Genomic DNA, 19,862 nt, shown 5'->3' on the forward strand with positions numbered 1-19,862 from the left:
ACCTAGATGTCACTTTCTTACCAAAAAAAAAAAAAAAAAACCCTCTGTTTAGGACACGTGCTGTTCTTTCTTCACAATTTTCAGTTGATCATTCACTAACTTCTGTAATCTTGAGAAAGTAACAGTACATTCCCTGGCTGACTCCTCTATTTATTCTCTAAACAGAGGCAACCAGCCAACACACACACAGAGCTTTGCCCTCTCATCAACAAAAATCACTGGAAGCTGGAAGCACAAAGAAGATTAATTTACTCGTCTGATCAAAAGTGAAATCACAAATGTCAGGCAACAATTGGGTTCTATGCTATTGTTTTGTCATTGGGGACTTTTAAGGGCTCAGGATGAAGCCAAATAAATAGGATTTCCTGGGATTTTGTGGAGTTGATTGGAGCCAAATTATGAATCCAACGTTTGCCTAGACTCTGTCTCTTGAGGGATTCATGAGCACTGAAATTTAACCTGTATCTAAACACATTGCCCTTAACCACTCCAATGGCCTGACATACCTTCCCCTCAATGCCATGTTAGAAATGTAAAGACCTGCTTATAAGTTAATAGATTATAGCTCACCTTTCCATCCATTCTATCACCTCACACACTTCATCATTTCAGGAGAGGAGGGAGCCCTTGATGATATTATATCAAGAAGGCCTTGGATCATCACAAAAAGAAACAGATTCAGTTGCTTTCCTTTCCTTTATTTTCCCCCTAATTTTTCCACTAACACAGTACTAGCTCTGACTATACATATGCCAAAAAGAAAAAGTGTATAATGTCCTCTCAATACTGTGAAGTTTGGGAGAAATAGTTCAGTAGTATTAATAATTAAAGCGTATGAGTGCGTTACTATTAGAGCCTTTTGTTTCCATTCTTCTTAGAAATCTAACACAGTGTTCAAATGTCCAGTTTTCCTTTTACTGGTTTAGGACTAGATAAACCTTCCTGCATTTGTCTATGGAGCTTGCTTCATTTCCCATTTTATATTAAACTTCTATATCTTACCACTGTGAGATGTTATTTGAAAGCTGACTTCCCTCAAATACAGCAGAACACAATATAATTAGAAGAAATTCAAGGAACAGTTCAATGAAAACACATTTTTAATATTTAAAAAGTGTTTAAGTGATGTTTAAAGGAAGGAACATAAGCTAGTTATTGTTAATGATGAGTGGCTAATCATTAAGTAGAAATTAAAGAGAAAAAATATCTAAAGGTGGAAGTGAAAGAAGTTGAATATAGGTCAACAAGATAGAGTTCTTTCCTTAAAAGGCATGAATGTTTCTTTCAATAAATATTATTTTATTATGTCATTATCCCATACCCTAGAGAGATGTAAAGACAAATATTCAAAACACGTTGCTCTCAATGATCTTCCAATCAAAGAGAAGAAATGAGATAAACACTAATGAATACCCAGTGCACCCAAAGCAGTAGAACCCTACAAGCTTACCTTATATGGTTGCCATGAACATTAAGCGACTACATATTTATGCAATGTTTAATTAAAGCAGTCTGATACACAGCGTGCATGCATGCTCAGTCATGTCCAACTCTTTTTGACCCCGTGGACTGTAGCCCACCATGCTTCTCTGTCCATGGAATTTTCCAGGCAAGGATACTGGAGTGGATTGCCATTTTCCTTCTCCAGGTAGTCTTCCCAGTCCAGGAATTGAACTCACGTCTCTTGCATCTCCTGCACTGGCAAGCTCTTTACCACTCTTAACCACTTAGCCACCTGAGAAGCTCCTCCCTGATACACAGCAGTAAGCACTGTTATACATGTTTATTAAGTCAATAAATAAATACATAAAATACATGTGCCTTAAGAGAATCACAAGCAAACATGATATATAAAAATTATTGAAACAAATTGATGTATAATGCCACCCTTAATGACATGTAACAGATGGTTGAAAAGATCCAGGAAGATTTCATAAAGAATAGGTTATATAATGGATGAGAAAATTGACAGCAGAACTTATTAAAGCTACTAAGGCAAAAGGAAGCACCATTAACCCAGGCATAGAGTTGAGATAAATTCATAACATAGTGAATAGGCACAGGTGACAAGAATATAGGGTGGAAGATTGGGCTTTAAAAGTGAGTCAGGCAGTAATGGGAAACAGATAATGCTTTGTATTATTTGTTAGTATTATCATATTTGGTGATACTTAAATGAAGATAAATCCTTTGGAAGTAACCAGCCAGTTTTACCAGAGTCAAATGTGCAGCTATGTGATGGTCACAATGATCTATCATACACAACTTTAGCAATTAGCATTGCTGTTCTGATGGCTAAAGTAATTAGTATAGTTATTAGTCTTGATCAATGTGCTGCCATGGATTCTTATGGGCTTCCCAGGTGGCTCATTTGTTAGAATCCACCTGCCAATACAAGAGACGTGGGTCCAGTCCCTGGGTCAGGAAGATCCCCAGGAGAAGGGAATGGATACCCACTCCAGTAATCTTGTCTGGAGAATCCCATGGACAGAGGAGACTGGCAGGCTACAGTCCATGAGGTCACAAAAGAGTCAAACATGGTTGAGTGACTAAACAACAACAACATGCTATTCTTTTAAGATAGATCCCTTATAAAATAATGAAATCTTGATATTGAGGTAGCTTTCACATGTAAGCTGGCATGCTTAGTCTTAAAGCTGTTGTTTAGTCAACAGTTTCTTAGACTGATCTCCTTTCTCACTCCTTTCCACCTTAAGTTTATGGAGAAATACTTAACAGAGAATAAAGGGTTGACTCCTGTTTTCTTCTCTTAGAAATGAAGTTCTTACTCTATGTTCTGTCTCCAGCTCAGACTTTCTCTGCTGGTAGACTGGGAGCTGACTGAGAGCAGAGTCCATTACATCCATCCTTGTAACCCCCCGCATCAGTATCATCTAGTACATCCGTGTGAACTGTGGTTTAGAATGTCTTAATTGGATTGGATTGGGTTGGATTAGATTGGATCACAATGAATAAGAAGTAAAGCATTTCCTCTTATCATTTTTCAAATAACTTCTTATTTGGGTATAAAGTGAAGCATACATAGAATAATATTTAAGCTGCCTTAGATATAGACTACTGTAAAGAGTCTGTATCCAACTGGATAGATTTAATTTGAAAACTGACAGCACTTTCATCACAGTAACTTGATAGATTATAATGAATACATCCCATCAAGCTGTATCATTTAAAGTAATACTAGTTGAAAGTAAAAAGCTTTAAATAAACCCTATTTAAAAATAGCTCATCATGTATATGTTGATAAAAACTCTTTGTATCACAGATTTAAAGACACAGAAAGTCTCCTTATGAAAGAAATATATGAGACTTTTAGTGCAATTAGTTCTCTTTAAGAGACAGGAAAAAACCTAATTATCATACACCACATTGATGTAATTCCAAGCTTAGTACATGTATGCATTTAAATCATGGGAAAAGATCCTTGAAGTGTAAATGATATACCAAATTTAGCTGTTAGGCAACTATTTCTACCATTTGGCAAAGTATACCTTAGAAGAACAGTCTGTAACAAAGAGATTTGCTTCAAACTCCTGATTTTTTAACCAGTGCTGCTTTAAATCTACACACTTTGAACACATAAAAGTTCTAATTGTTTCTTGGAAATGAACAGCAGCTGCCTATAGATGTTTCACTTTATTCATTTATTTACTGCATATAAAATCATTTAAAGGTGAGGTAGAAAAGGAAAGAACTTTTAAATCTCATATCTTTCCCGTCATCTTAAAAATCTCACACAATGATCAGGAAAGTGTTCTCACTGAAAATCATATTTGGTCCAATGTGTCTGAAAATAATATATGATTGTGTTATTTGTATATGAAGAAATCTCCTTAGAGATAATCAGACATGCAATTCAGCACAGAGAGTCTAGAATTGACATGGTTATGCTTATAGTTCTTATTTATGGATGACAATTATTCTTTATAAACTAGTTGATGGAAAGAAGCGTACGTTCTCTATCTTGATTGATTCTCCTTTTGCTGTTTTCTTTCTGTTGTGATGGATGTAGCTGAGGCGTATTCTGTTGAGCCGTTCCAATAAGTCATAAAAGGGAAACAGCCTTTTTTTCTGGGCTTATAAGACCTTGGAGACCCTGAAGATTTGAGAATTATGTTTTTTTTCCAAACATAAAACAACAGAATGAGCCAGATATAAAAGGATACCTACCAAATGATTCTGTTTACATCAAGCTCAAAAACAGGCACAAATAATCTTTGGTCAGGGTAGTGGTTACTTATCCTTGGAGTCAAGCCTCTGGTAAATGATGATGGTAAATGGTGTGTTTTCAGATACGGGTGCTGGTTATATGAATGGGTTCAGTCTGTGACCATTTGTTAGCTAGTCATTTATCTTTTGAATATATGTTATACCTCAATAAAAAGTCCAAATAAAAAAGGATAAAAGAATAAAAATTTAAAAGCATACATATTTCCTTTTCCTCCAGCATACTGCTCCTAAAGGGGCTCCTACTCGTCACAGTTTACCATAGTTGTGTGGTCCCAAGTCATAGAAGTGTTTAGCAGCAGAGCCAGCATTTTGGATCTTTTGCTTCCATGTCTTGTGACTTTTTATTTTTGCCAATCACAAGTTATGCTTACCTCTCAGACCCATGACACGGCCTACTGGCAGGAAAGCTTTTAACCTTTCTCTATGACCTAATGCCATTTGCCCTGTTAACAGGAGAGTTGTGTGAGGAGAAACTGGACTTCTGCGCCCAGGACTTGAACCCCTGCCAGCATGACTCCAAGTGCATCCTGACACCAAAGGGATACAAGTAAGTCTGAGGCTGCCTTGAGGCTCATGACTGGGGGGTAGGGCCTTTCTTTTTTCATTATTTAGGTATTTATTATTTATTTGGCTACACCAGGTCTTAGTTGTGGCATGCATGATCTTTGATCTTTGTTGCAGCGTGTGGGATCTAGGTCCCTGACCAGGGATTGAACTTGGGCTCCCTGCATTGAGAACTCAGAGTCTTAGCCACTGGACCACCAGGGAAGTCCCAAGGAGGGCGTTTGGTTAAGGAACCCTCTTCTTTCAGAATCTAGCTTCACACCTTTGCTCAGGATTTACAGGGCATTTTCTCCAGGGTTATTGGCATTTTTATAAATGTTTATTTACAGTATGAGCTTTTTTTTTAGTACAACAGAGTTTCCTTTTGTTCTGTGACTTTTCAAGGGAAGTTTTGTATGAAATAAAATGGCCTGTGAATGTGTGTGTGTGTGTGTGTGTGTGTGTGTGTGTGTTTAATCACTCAGTCATGTCCGACTCTTTGCAACCCCATGGACTATACAGTCCCTGGAATTCTCCAGACCAGAATATTGGAGTAGGTAGCTATTCCCTTCTCCAGGGAATATTCCCGACCCAGGGATCAAACCCAGGTCTCTCACATTGCAGGCGGATTCTTTACTAGCTGAGCCACCAGGGAAACCCAAATAAATTCATAATAACTACTAGATGCTTTGTTACCTGAATGGAAGTCATCTTTGGTGAAATAAGAAGTTTAAATTAATGTAACTGAAAATGTTTTGGTCTGCAGTAATACTTTTAACTACCCAAAGGGAGGACGCAGAGTGACCACATGTCCCAGCTTGCCTTGGTACAATCCGCTTACGTCTGTTGTCTCAGTGTCTGCTTCACTCATGTGCATGCTGGGTGGGGTGATAAGGCATGCAGTCATGCCAGCTAGCAATCTTCCCAAAATATGTTTCGTATCAAATGAAATTATTCCTTTGCCACAATTCTGTAATATTTTTGTTTGTTTTTTGGGTGTTTGTTTGGTTTTGTTTTGTTTTTTCATTTTTCCCCAAACTTATTTATTTTTAACTGAAGGAAAATTGCTTCACTGTATTGTGTTGGTCTCTGCCAGGCCTGACCACGAGTCAGCCATAGGTATACATGTGTCCCCGCCCTGTTGGACCTCCCTCCCACCGCCTACCCCTTTGCAACCTTCTAGGATGTTACAGAGCCCTGGTCTGAGTTCTCTGAGCCATACACCAAATTCCCATTGGTTATCTGTTTTACGCATGGAAGCATATACACTGTCATGTGTAGAATTCTGTGATGTTTTAAGGATCTATCAACAGCAACTTCTTTTCTTAGCCAGGCAGTAGTTTGGAAATCATCCTGTAGGAACCCTTTATTTTACACACGAGGAAACCATGACCCAGAGAGGTCCGTGGCTGTCCAGAGGCCTCAGTGTTCCTCAGGGTACAGCTGGAGCTGGATTTTAACTCCCCAGCTGGGTGGTTTTTCTACTACAGGTTACCTCTGAGAAGGTTTACACTTTATCACCGTGGCAGGCTGTTTGTTACAGAAGATAAGCTGGATTCTCAGAAATGATACTGTAAGGCTCAGGTTGAGCTGTGCCTACAGGAGACAACTAGCAAAGAGCAATACTTGTTTCTTTTTTGTTCTTTTAATTTTTTTAATTTTTTAATTTTAATTGGAGGCTAGTTGCTTTATAATATTGCAGTGGTTTTGCCGTACATTGACATGAATCCCCCGTGGGTGCACATGTGTTCCCCACCCTGAACCCCCCTCCCACCCCACTCCCCCTCCCATCCCTCTGGGTCGTCCCAGTGCGCTGGTTTCTTTACCCAGTATTTACTGAGCCTCTGCCATGCGTCAGGGCATGTGCTAATATTGCCATCGTTTGTTTTTATGGAGCTTTATGGCTATTCACCCTCTCATACTCAGGCTTAGTTGCCATAGGATTCAGAGAATTAAAAATTACTCAGGTCAGTTTTATAAGAATAGGTGGATTAGAGCTGGGACAACATATTAATACTTGTCAACAGATTATTGAATATTCCAAGTTGAATGGGAGATGGGGTCATATCACCTGACCCCTACTGCCTTTCGAAGATCAATCTGAGTAAAATACTTACTCTCAAGTTTCATTTAGAGAATATTTTAATTCAATTTGATTTAAAATTCATTATTTTAGAATATACAGTTGCAGCACCTGCTGATTTTATTTGATGCTTTTTTAAAAGAAAATATATTTGATTCTACTTTTCATATTTTAGTTTCGAACCGTATGTGGGAAAAACAAAAGTCTTATTGAAATCTTTATTTTATACAAAATTCTGCATTGCATTTTGTTCTTCCAAATACATAGGTATATTATTTTAAGTCTTAATGTCTTTGATCTCCCCTTAATGAATTTGGCAAACTGAACTTCCATCATTTACATAACAAATATTGTCATTTCTTAGAGAAATTAATCAGTAGAGCAGATGGTTTTACAGAAGGACTTATCTGCTGGACAGGTTTCACAAAGCTTTGTGAATTGTAATTACAAGATAGACTGTTAGTCAAACTTAAAGGAAACCATTCAAAAATAAGTTCATCTTCAAAAAGCCTACCCTTAATTCAGTATCTTTAATTACTATCAATTAGATTGCATGCTCCTTATAATGCATTTTACTGGATTAAACATTAACTGATTTGGGAACCCATGGTTTTCAGCAGTAATTTGTGAGTTTGTATGTAGTTTAGCAGGAAACAGGATAAATCATAGTGTTTGCTATTAATCCCATATTATGAATAATTGCACATTGTGGGAAAGGAAGTTGCAAAAAAGTAAGTGGACTTAGAAACCAAAATTATATGAAGCTGCTAAAGAAAATTTCTACCAACAAATATTGTTTGGACAAGTTGTACTGTTTCTTCAACTACATTTTCTTATTACTAAGCTAATAGAGCTGGTTTTAGTTCTCTTGCTTTATTCTATACCTCATAAATCTCCTAAATTGCTTTGAGATATTTTTAGACTATGATATGCCATAAGTAGAATTTTCAAGCATACATCTTACTTAGTCAGCTTTGGGGCTTCTAAACGATATATTTTATAGTCTTTGCTTTCTTCCTTGTTCCTTGTCAGATAATAGAGTTCAGGGAATGTGATACATTTTATTGATAATATAAACTTTAAGGAATTCATAATTAAATATTTTCTTCCTGTTTTGAAACTCTGCCTGAGGAGTCAAAGAAAGGCCAAAATGTTGGTCATGATGTGACTCCGAGTTCTAATGGGCTTGAAAAATAGTATCTGTCGAGAAAAGAATATAAAATAGCTCTTAGACAGCCTATTTGGTGAATACGTGGTTCTCTTATCTTTTACTTTGATTTCTCTTCTCAGATAAATAATTCAGAGTGTTCCAAAGCATTTCTTCTTTCTTTTAATGCTCTCTACTTGAGCAGCCCTGCTCACATTAACATTGATGGAAGCCCTTTTCTCAGGCCTTGTCCATCTAGTTGAGAATGTCTGTGGTCATTTAGAATCCATTTAACTTCAGGCTTGTTTACTTTGCTTTGTTATGATTTAGCACTAAAACCACTGGCTCTAGAGCAAGCATGCTTATGCAGTGAGCTCATTTCATTTCTTAATTCATACATGCAAGGCCAAGTCTGTGGTGCCCTTAGATGGTATATACTCCCATTTATTTTAATTCATCAGTTCTCCAGTAACTCCTAAATACTGATTTTGTATTTTCAGGCAAAACCTTTGGCATTCAATAATATCCACGTTCACTAGAGTGTTTTTAATTATTCTCATTCACTTACATCTTAGTGGCTTTGAAATAGAAAAGTAAATAATTAGTACAGTCTAAACCATGAAAAGATTTTTTTTTAGAATTATAAAGAATTACATAGAATTATTTTTAAAACTTATTTATTGATCATGTATTATATATAAAATGCTATGCAAATTATTTTGTAGATAATGTTTTTATTTAAACTTTTAACAAACACCTGTGGGGTGGAAATTACTATATATATGTTATAGATGGGAGTAACACATAGATTAAGCAATGTAGTCAAGATTACATACACTTCACAATGAAACCAAAATATGAACACAGCTCTGCCTAATTGCAAAGTCTAAATACTATTAGGCTAAAATAATTTCCTGGTTTTTTTTTGTCAGTAAACCCTTTCTTAAACTCCAAACAGAAATACTCATGGAAGCCAATGTGTAACACTAATGAATCACAGCAGTTAAGTGTTGTTGGGTGGCGGGGTACAGAGGGAAGCTGCCAGAAGCCCCCTCCCTATTTATGGCCATATCTGTAGGAGTGCCAGTAGCTTCACAAAGCATAGTTTAATAATCACTGCACATGCCATATTGCCTTTCTCTGAGCACCTTTAAAGTACTGGGTCTTGGTGTCATAGATAGAATTCCAGTGGTCGGCACTGATGAAAAAGTTTTTAAAGGGAATGCTGAGTAACTAATTTAACAACATAGAACTATGGTTAGAAATTCAGGCTTCTTACCAGATTGCTTGGGTTCAGTTCCTGACCATGGCAAACCAGTTGGATGTCCTTGGGCAAGGCAGTTTGTGGCTTGTTCCCTCACTTGTAGCAAGGAGGCATGGTGTCCCCAATGTCACATGACTGTGGAGAGAATCCAGTGAATCCATATATGAAAAAGTGACTAGAACAGGCCCTGAAGCAACATGCTCAGAGAACATCAGCTGTATTATCATCCCTGGTTCTTCAGCAGCTGTGCAGCCAGACCATCCCTTCTGCCCCACACCACCAGAGTGAACAGTCTGAAAAGCTGTCCAGGATTGGGTCCCAAGAATTCAGTACAACCTTCCCTGCTCCACCCAGTTAGGTCAGCCCCCATTCTGCCCTAACAGTAGTCTGGATTCATGATGAATTAGAGAGTATCTAATACTAATATGTTTGCTTTTCATAATATTATATTTTACTCTAATGTATCCAGTCTCTATTGGAAAATTAAAAATGTTAATTGTTCTTAAAAATTTGCTTAAGGTTCTTAATATGTTTTACAACACAACACTTTTATCATGTCAGTACTCAGATGAATTAGCTGGAAATAGAGGACACCATAGCCAAATAGAGTGAGGGAAGAAGAGAGGGAGGAAGGGAAAGAGGAAAGAGTGAACCCCAGTGCAATTAGTCTAATCTTATTTGGATTGTGGAGGCATGCTGTCATCTGAGAGGGGAAATTGCTGTTCCTCTGAGAGATCACAGTGAGAAACGTGGAAGGCTTCGCAGATAGTACTGTTTTCTAGGCATCTGCTAATGTTTAGGCTTTATGAGCCTGTTCTAAATGTTTTTTCGAAGACAGTACCAGTTTCCTAGAGGAAACACAACTGTTGTGCTCATTTTGGCTCAGTGAGGTTTGAAACTATTTACCTGCTTGTTCAAACAGATGTGACTGCACCCCAGGATACGTAGGAGAACACTGTGACATCGACTTCGATGACTGCCAAGATCACAAGTGTAAGAACGGAGCCCACTGCACCGATGCGGTGAACGGTTATACCTGCACCTGTCCTGAAGGCTACAGGTAACAGTGCAAGTGAATGTTTGTATTTAAAGTATTATAGGACTCAGTTCATATTGGCAATTAAGTAACATCTAGTCAATGTATTTTTTTTTTTCCTGTTCATTCTTCAGTGGCTTGTTTTGTGAGTTTTCTCCACCCATGGTTCTCCCTCGTACCAGCCCCTGTGATAATTTTGACTGTCAGAATGGAGCTCAATGCATCATCAGGATCAATGAGCCAATATGCCAGTGTTTGCCTGGCTACCAGGGAGAAAAGTGTGAAAAACTGGTCAGTGTGAATTTTGTAAACAAAGAGTCTTATCTTCAGATCCCTTCCGCCAAGGTCCGGCCTCAAACAAACATCACTCTTCAGGTAAGGTTCCCCCACTACCAAGAGCTGATCTCATCTGAAATCAGGTCAGCTTCCTAGCATAAATGTGCCTGGCGGTTTGTGAGTGATGTTGTTTCTTAAGGGGACAGTTACATATGGCATAGCACAATGACAGATCATGCTGCTTGTGTGAAAAGTTCCTGTTAGTCTCTCTAACATTTCTGTCTGTCAAACCTAAATGGACACCAGGTATTTTTATTCACTACTTGATCACATAAAATACACACACACACACACTCACACTCACACTCACACTGAGAAAGACAGCAGCAAAATATCTTTATTTTGTGCTTAGGTAATGGCTTACCATGTGGCATAGTGTGAAAGAACCCTCCTGTCAATGCTGGGTATGTGAGAGAGGCGGGTTCGATCCCTGGGTGGGGAAGATCCCCTGGAGGAGGGAATGACGACCCCTACGGTATTCTTGCCTGGACAATCCCATGGACAGAGGAGTCTGGCAGGGTCGCGAAGAGTCAGACACAACTGAAGTGACTCAGCATGCACAATGCCATTTGGTTCATTTATTTCTGTGGCTCTGCAGTTCAGGTTTTTTACAGTGGGAAGGTGGGCGGAGTGGGGAGCTTTCCTTAGGAAATCTGCAGCTGACAAGAGCGCAAATGAGACAGAAAACACCTTGACAGAATATTCAGCCAAGTGTCATTTAACTTCCAATTGAATTTACAAACTCAAATTTTAAGTCTTTCTACCAAGTCACCATTTACCTTTGAGCAAGTCATTCAGACCCCAGTAGACACGGTTAGGCTAGATTCAGTTCAGTTCAGTTCAGTCACTCAGTAATGTCTGACTCTTTGTGACCCCATGAATCGCAGCATGCCAGGCCTCCCTGTCCATCACCAACTCCCGGAGTTTACGCAAACTCATGTCCATCGAGTCAGTGATGCCATCCAGCCATCTCATCCTTTGTTGTCCCCTTCTCCTCCTGCCCCCAATCCCTCCCAGCATCAGGGTCTTTTCCAATGAGTCAACTCTTCCCATCAGGTGGCCAAAGTATTAGAGTTTCAGCTTCAGCATCAGTCCTTCCGATGAACACCCAGGACTGATCTCCTTTAGGATGGACTGGTTGGATGTCCTTGCAGTCCAAGGGACTCTCAAGAGTCTTCTCCAACACCACAGTTCAAAAGCATCACTTCTTCGACGCTCAGCTTTCTTCACAGTCCAACTCTCACATCCATACATGACCACCGGAAAAACCATAGCCTTGACTAGACGGACCTTTGTTGGCAAAGTAATATCTCTGCTTTTTAATATGCTATCTAGGTTGGACATAACTTTCCTTCCAAGCAGTAAGCGTCTTTTAATTTCATGGCTGCAATCACCATCTGCTGTGATTTTGGAGCCCCAAAACATAAAATCTGACACAGTTTCCACTGTTTCCCCATCTATTTCCCATGAAGTGATGGGACCAGATGCCATGATCTTAGTTTTGTGAATGTTGAGCTTTAAGCCAACTTTTTCACTCTCTTCTTTCACATTCATCAAGAGGCTATTTAGTTCCTCTTCACTTTCTGCCATCAGGGTGGTGTCATCTGCATATTTCTCCTGGCAATCTTGATTCCAGCTTATGCTTCTTCCAGCCCAGCGTTTTTCATGATGTACTCTGCATATAAGTTAAAGAAGCAGGGTGACAATATACAGCCTTGATGCACTCCTTTTCCTATTTGGAACCAGTCTGTTGTTCCATGTCCAGTTCTAACTGTTGCTTCCTGGCCTGCATATAGGTTTCTCAAGAGGCAGGTGAGGTGGTCTGGTATTCCCATCTCTTTCAGAATTTTGTACAGTTTATTGTGATTCACACAGTTAAAGGCTTTGGCATAGTCAATAAAGCAGAAATAGATGTTTTTCTGGAACTCTCTTGCTTTTTCGATGATCCAGCAGACGTTGGCAATTTGATCTCTGGTTCCTCTGCCTTTTCTAAAGCCAGCTTGAACATCTGGAAGTTCACGGTTCACGTATTGCTGAAGCCTGGCTTGGAGAATTTTGAGCATTACTTTACTAGCGTGTGAGATGAGTGCAATTGTGCAGTAGTTTTAGTATTCTTTGGCATTGCCTTTCTTTGGAATTGGAATGAAAACTGATCTTTTCCAGTCCTGTGGCCACTGCTGAATTTTTCAAATTTGCTGGCATATTGAGTGCAGCACTTTCACAGCATCATCTTTCAGGATTTGAAATAGCTCAACTGGAATTCTATCACCTCCACTAGCTTTGTTCGTAGTGATGCTTTCTAAGGCCCACTTGACTTCACATTCCAGGATGTCTGGCTCTAGGTGAGTGATCACACCATCGTGCTTATCTGGGTCGTGAAGATCTTTTTATACAGTTCTGTGTATTCTTGCCACCTCTTCTTAATATCTTCTGCTTCTGTTAGGTCCATAGCATTTCTGTCCTTTATCGAACCCATCTTTGCATGGAATGTTCACTTGGTAGCTCTAATTTTCTTGAAGAGATCTCTAGTCTAGGCTAGCTTAGGGGTCATAAATTTACATGAGGCAGATTGGGGCTGCATGTTTGTTTTATCTGTTCAGCAAGATATTTCAATATGTTTTTCATTCAAATGTGTGTAGCCAAGTTCCTGTGACCCTCTTCCTTATTCGTTTTACCCTGGCACTCCAGCAAGGGGCCAAGGCTTCTTGAGAAGTCACGAGGAATGGGACCCCGGAAGGCAGGGTGACGTTCTTTAAAAAGCCTGCCTCCCTAACTTCCAGCATTTGCCACCCAGGTTGTTATGAGAAGTACTCAGTGGTGTTTGGGCTTAAGTCTTAAAATCCTGAAAAAGTCAGAAAGCAGAATAAAAAGAAAGATTTCCCCCAATCATGGCATAATTTAACATGCAACATGAAACTCCATTGTGCTCAATACAATCGCATTTCACATATACCTTAAAAAGAAAAATCCATAACAGGAGCAAAACGAACAGGTAAGTGAAAATCTCCCACAAAGGAAGTTCTAAGCACATTCAGTAATGTTAAGAGTTTCTTTTTTTCTTTGGGGACTGGCTTCCTTTTTAAAATTTATTTTTTACTTGAAGCATATTAAGTGTTTCTTATTATTCTTTTTAACGGAAAGGAAATGTGACCATTTTATTCCTGATTAGATTTTATCATTGTTGACTGAGACAATATAGCTTAATATATAAGAGGGGAAACTTGATTCACATTAGGCACTGTGAACTTGATATGGAAAATATTTTTCAATTTTAATTTTCTGAAGTATAAATTGTGTAATGTCCTTATTTTTGCATATTTCATAGGACATGAATCATTAAGCTTTAACATTGCTAATATGCGTGGAAAGAGAGTAAATATGTGTTTATGAATTTGAAAAACATTTTGAAGTTCTTTATGAATTTATTTATAACAAAGTAATCCAGGAATGGGTCATCTTTCAAGTAATCATTTCAGTGTGTATTAGTATTTTCTCAGACCCGTAAAGAAGAAATAAACTAGACTAAAAGCTCTTCACTAGGAAGTCTTGTTTCTTCTTAGTGATGTATGTATGAACAGCTATTCATCCTACTAATGTCAAGGTTACTTCCCACCAGATTGCCACAGATGAAGACAGTGGAATCCTCCTGTATAAGGGTGATAAAGACCATATCGCTGTAGAACTCTACCGAGGACGAGTTCGTGCCAGCTATGACACCGGCTCCCACCCAGCTTCTGCCATTTACAGGTGAGGACCTCTCAGCTACTGGTAAAGGTGAAAACAATTGCTTAATGCAGAACTGCTTTCCTTCTATTATTGTGTTATGGGGTGGAGGGGGGAGGAATAATTTGACTACAGCAGACTTTGTAAGTATGTTAGAGGCCTGGCAATAACCGCATACTCAAGTTGGATAATTGAGGAAAGACTTATTAGATGACTATTTACAAAGATTGGTTGGGACAGTGGAGTGATCTGAAGTTAGTAACTCAGGATATTGCTCCTGCCCAGGGGCTTGAAGGAAAGAGGGGAGACAGCAGTTATGGAAATCAATGCTCAGAAAAGGAATTGCAGAGAGGACTGCCTGACAGAAAGAAGCACCTCCACCTTCAATGGAGGAATGCTGTCAAGCCTCAGGGAAGGAATCAGGGTTTTAAATACTTGATTTCCCAACAACCTCCTGCCCATACTTCTCTCCGGCCAATCAGATGCCAGAAAACATCAGACACCCACTGATGTCGGTAATGCAGCTCACACATGAGCCTCTCAGGGCTCAGCTCAGGGAGAAGATGGATGGAGAAGATGGATGGAGAGTAACTCTAGAGAAAGAGATGCAGGATACCCAGTATAGGGAAAAATTTAAGGTTACTATTCATGCAATGTGTATTTATTGAGCATTTGATGTGTGCGAGGCACAGTTCTAAGCTTTCAGCAACAAACTTCCTGCCCTTAAGAAGCTTACACATAAGAAGCCAGTGGACACCTCCAAGATGTGTATAATCGTATCATTCATTTTGGAAGTTTCTAATAATATAATGAATTGATGATATACTAAATGGGTAATGATGTACTGATATGTGAATGGGGGAGGATACACTACTCAAAGTATGCTTTTTGCATAACCTTCAGAGCCCCTCCTTTGGGTGTCAACACCAATCATTTGGCAGACAAGCTACCTAGTTATCGAGTTTATTTCTTCACATGTATAAATAAGTGCCACCATTTAGAGCAGGGTCACAAATTCATAGGCAGTCAGTTTTTCCAGGTGGATAACTTAAATGAACTGAGTGGGCTAATTGCAAGCAAATGATATGTGCTCTCATTCTTTTATTCTTAAAAGTATTCTAACCTTTTAGAGAAGCTTTTCTGTATTACAAACAGCCTTGGTGTTGGCAACATATAGGCATGGTTGTAAGCAGAGTGAACTAAAAGCAAATGTTTGTCAAAACAGGACTAGACCCCATCTACTCGGGTCTCCCTGAATGCTGCCATGTGAAAATGTGGACCCAGGTTTTGCCAGAGCTTCTGATTTTTCAAGAAAAAAATTAACACTTTAAATATAAAATTTTCCTTCCTTAAATATGATTCACATTTTTAAAATGCCATTTGTGGCAAACAAAACACATTTGTAGACCAAACGCACTGGGCACCAAGTTTGTGGGCATTAACTGAGACATAAATGGAGATACTGGCCTCTGTGTTACTGACTTCATACTTATATATTTTCCATGTGCGTCACATGTTATTTAATCTTTCACAATGGTTCTGGGAAATTAGATGCCAATTGTAGCCATGAATGGAATTCAATAAGTCTTTTTGGTGGTAAGCTAAGCCACTTGGGAATATTTAGAGCCTGGAAACAAACACATAATTATGGATTTCCAAGTAGATTACAATAGTTATTTCATTTCTAAATGGTGATGAATTAGTGCCAATATTTTAAATGTTGCTAGGTCTTAAATTTTATAGCCTCAATTTGTTTCAGCTCCTAAAAAGATTTCATAATATTGATTTTATGGTTCATTTTTGGTGTTTTGTTTGTTTGTCTTGTTTTATGCAATGAAACAGCATAGAACTCTCAGAAACTATAGTAAAAGTTCCTGGAGTTGGCTTATTAAAGTTAGTGTTCACATAAAATACACTTAAAATGCTTCTAGATGAGTTATAAAAACCCAAATGATTATATCCAAATGAGGACTTACTCTAAAGAGCTTATTACAAGTTTATGTTCATTACGATTTTTGCCTAACAATAGAGTATACCTTGTAACATCTATAAAAAAAAGAATAGTATCATATCACACACTTTTTGTTATGAACCAGAAGTAGAGGTTTCCGCTTGAAGATCATCTAATGGAGACATCTGTTATGAGGGTCAGGGAAAACATAACATTTGTTTATTTCTTGCTCTTAAGTTTATGTCAAAACAATCAACAAACATTGCATTATTTTTAAGTAAAAGAAACGAAGCAACAGTCACCAAGAATTTGAATAGAGAGATCATACATAGATTAATTTATTGATCTATTGATATAGATAATATACACACACATATATATGAATATAGTAGTATTCCAAATAAGTAGGAAAAAAGTTCCTGTGACATAGACACGATTAAGAACATTAAATGATTTCAACAGCTTAGGAGAATCTAGTTTTTGACAAATAATAATCATAGTGTGAGAGTTGGACTATAAAGAAAGCTGAGCACTGAAGAAATGATGCTTTTGAACTGTTGTGTTGGAGGACTCTTGAGAGTCCCTTGGACTGCAGGGAATTCCAACCAGTCCATCCTAAAGGAAATCAGTCTTGAATATTCATTGGAAGGACTGATGCTGAAGCTGAAACTCAGTACTTTGGCCACCTGAGGCGAAGAACTGGCTCATTTGAAAAGACCCTGATGGCTGGGAAAGATTGAAGGTGGGAGGAGAAGGGGACAACAGAGGATGAGATGGTTGGATGGTTGGATCACCGACTCAATGGACATGATTTTGAGTAAGCTCTGGGAGTTGGTGTTGGGCATGGAAGCCTGGCATGCTGCAGTCCACGGAGTCACAAAGAGTCGGACACGACTGAGCGACTGAACTGAACCGAACTGAATCATAGTGGCTAAGACATGTGTTCAGATCTAGGCTTTCTCAATTACTATATATAAACTGTAGCAAGTTATTTAATTTGTCTGTGCTTCAGAATTCATAATACTAATTTTTCTGTGCTTTAAAATTCATATCTGTAAGTAATAATATAGTGAAGTGAAGTGAAGTCGCTCAGTCGTGTCCGACTCTTTGTGACCCCATGGGCTGTAGCCTAGCAGACTCCTCTGTCCATGGGCCTCTCCAGGCAATAGTACTGGAGTGGGTTGCCATTTCCTTCTCCAATAATATGGTACCTACCCCATAAAATCTCTTTGAGCATTTGATTCTACACTTAGCTCTGTCCTCACTCTTCCCTCACTTTGTCTTCATTATCATCTCCCTTCTAACAATAGAGGAAAATCTTTCTGTGTCTATTCCTGGAGTGCAGCAAGAGTTAAAAGTGCATCCTCTATCCTCAGACATTAACACTAGAAGTATATCATGTTTTTAATTTCTATGAAGGGCAATTTGGAAATAGCTTTCCCACTTCTGGGAATTTATTCAAAAGATATACCTGGAGACATAGAAATGATATATGCACAAGGTAATTCACTGTGGTGTTGGTTCTAAAAACAAAAGTTAGGAAACAACCCAAGTTTCTAACTAAATAAACTATGGGCAGCCACACAATGGAATATACTGTAAAAGGAAAAAGGAATAAGGGAGGGGAAGAGAGGATGCAAATGTTCTCTATGTAGGATACTGAAAGATTTCCAAGGTCTGTTGCTCAGTTCAAAAGAAAAAAAGGTAGAGAGCAGTGTCAAAACAAAGTAAGGTAGAGAACAGTGTCCTTGTATTTTTATTTCCATGTACTTTCATAAAGAAAAAACGAGGGATAGAGAGGAAAGAATGTGGTTGAGTCACAACTGGTATATAAGTACAGTTTTATATCATTCTGATTTTTGAACCATTTGAACATCATTACAACTCAAAACCAAAATTGGAATAATGGAAAATAACAGGCACTCTAAAGACAATCTGCCTTGATTCAAGTCCCAGATTTGCTGTCAATTAACTGTGTGTCTTAGTCAGATTCTGGTTCTACCTGATAAATGGAGATAATAAATCATAGTTTCATCTTTGTAGGACTGTAGTAAAAATTTTATGATTTGATACATGTGGAGTATTTATAATGCATACCAAATAATAAGTGATGGTAGCTGTTGGGATCATAAATTCAGAATGTCCAGAACTAACTTCATTTCCTTTGCTTCACCCTGATACATTCCTAATTTCATTGAGAGGCATCACCATCTTCTTGGTTATCATAGGTATAATGAATTATTCTTAACCTTTTCTTTCTTTCACCTTCAACTTGAAATTTGTCCAAAGTCCTATTTCTGCTCTTACTAATATTCTAGCATTTATTTAAATGCCTCTGTCCTTGCTCAGGCCTTATAAGAATATGCACTCTGATAAAAAGTACCACATCTCCATCATTACAGCAAAGCCCGTCAATAACACTGTTGCCATCAGCTTTCACCTAAGTGGCTTAATAAATATTTTCTTTGGTTGAATTAACTTTTCAAATCTTGATGTGTTTCCACTTTATATAACTTTATTAAATATACGTTATACTAATGTTTTAAAAGGGAATATTTTTACCTATTTTTACCTTGGAGAATTTGAGTTCAGTTAATTGCATGATTTTATGTTATGTGAAATATACCTCGGTAAGACTTTGTTTCCCAAATTATGCATTATTTAATGTGCTATGGGAGCATCACATATGGGAATAATTTTGTACACCAGGTGCATCATTTCAATTACCTAGTTAATTTTCTACATTAATGGAAATGGATTTTGTTTATTTTAGTAAAATGAAATCTGTTGAATTAGGGGAAATTGGCATCCATTAATATTGTTTTATTGTCGTGTATTTTGGGTTTAAAATTTTTGATCTTAGATGTCAATTATTGTCCCAAATGAATCGACATGAGAACCATTATTTCATAGAAATATGTTTAGAGGTAGTAATTAACAACTTGTAAGTGTGTTTAAGAAAACCAAGATGTAGTACTGGTTTCTTTTCCAGTAGAACTAAAGTGGTTTTCACATTTCCTCATTATATTTCTTACATGATTTCCTGTAGACATGTATACTGCTGACAGGGCCTGCATATAGGCACTGGTGAGCAATTGATTTCACATAACCTGCACCACGGTCACCTGAAAAGTATGTTAAAATACAGAGTATTGGGCTCCACCTCTAGTTTGTGATTCAGATCCCAGATGAGCCCCAGTTTTCACTTCGTTTCCGTCTGATCTTCTGGGCCAGGGACCACAATGTGAAAACCATTTGTGTGAAAGTAATGTAGCTGAGCTGTGTCCTGAGAGCTAACGGTGTGCGTTGCTTCTCTTATCCAAGTTTCAAGGCTTCGTATTTGATGTCACCCTGTTGGGAATATTTTCCACCACAGTAATCAGCAGATGCTACAAATCCAGACTCATTCTGTTTTTCAGAGAGCCAGTTATTAAATATTAGCCTGCACCCTGCTAAGAGAGCTAATCAGCAGCAACAAAGATGCCATAAGCAGCCCAACAAGTGGATGGATGTAGAATATGGAACACGTGC

The 19,862-nt window shown here is 38.2% G+C and overlaps 1 protein-coding gene across 2 annotated transcripts in view; it reads left to right on the forward strand.

Moving 5' to 3' along the window:
• SLIT2 (slit guidance ligand 2) overlaps positions 1-19,862 on the forward strand; it is a 385,924-nt gene that overhangs the window by 348,261 nt on the left and 17,801 nt on the right. For both annotated transcript variants that reach the window (XM_061164461.1, XM_061164462.1), the window contains 4 exons: positions 4,702-4,795; positions 10,208-10,345; positions 10,456-10,696; positions 14,274-14,404. In XM_061164461.1, coding sequence (XP_061020444.1) covers positions 4,702-4,795; positions 10,208-10,345; positions 10,456-10,696; positions 14,274-14,404 — 604 coding nt within the window. The remainder of the gene's footprint in view (positions 1-4,701; positions 4,796-10,207; positions 10,346-10,455; positions 10,697-14,273; positions 14,405-19,862) is intronic.

Source organism: Dama dama, chromosome 17, assembly GCF_033118175.1.
Source record: "Dama dama isolate Ldn47 chromosome 17, ASM3311817v1, whole genome shotgun sequence".
Lineage (NCBI taxonomy): Eukaryota > Metazoa > Chordata > Mammalia > Artiodactyla > Cervidae > Dama > Dama dama.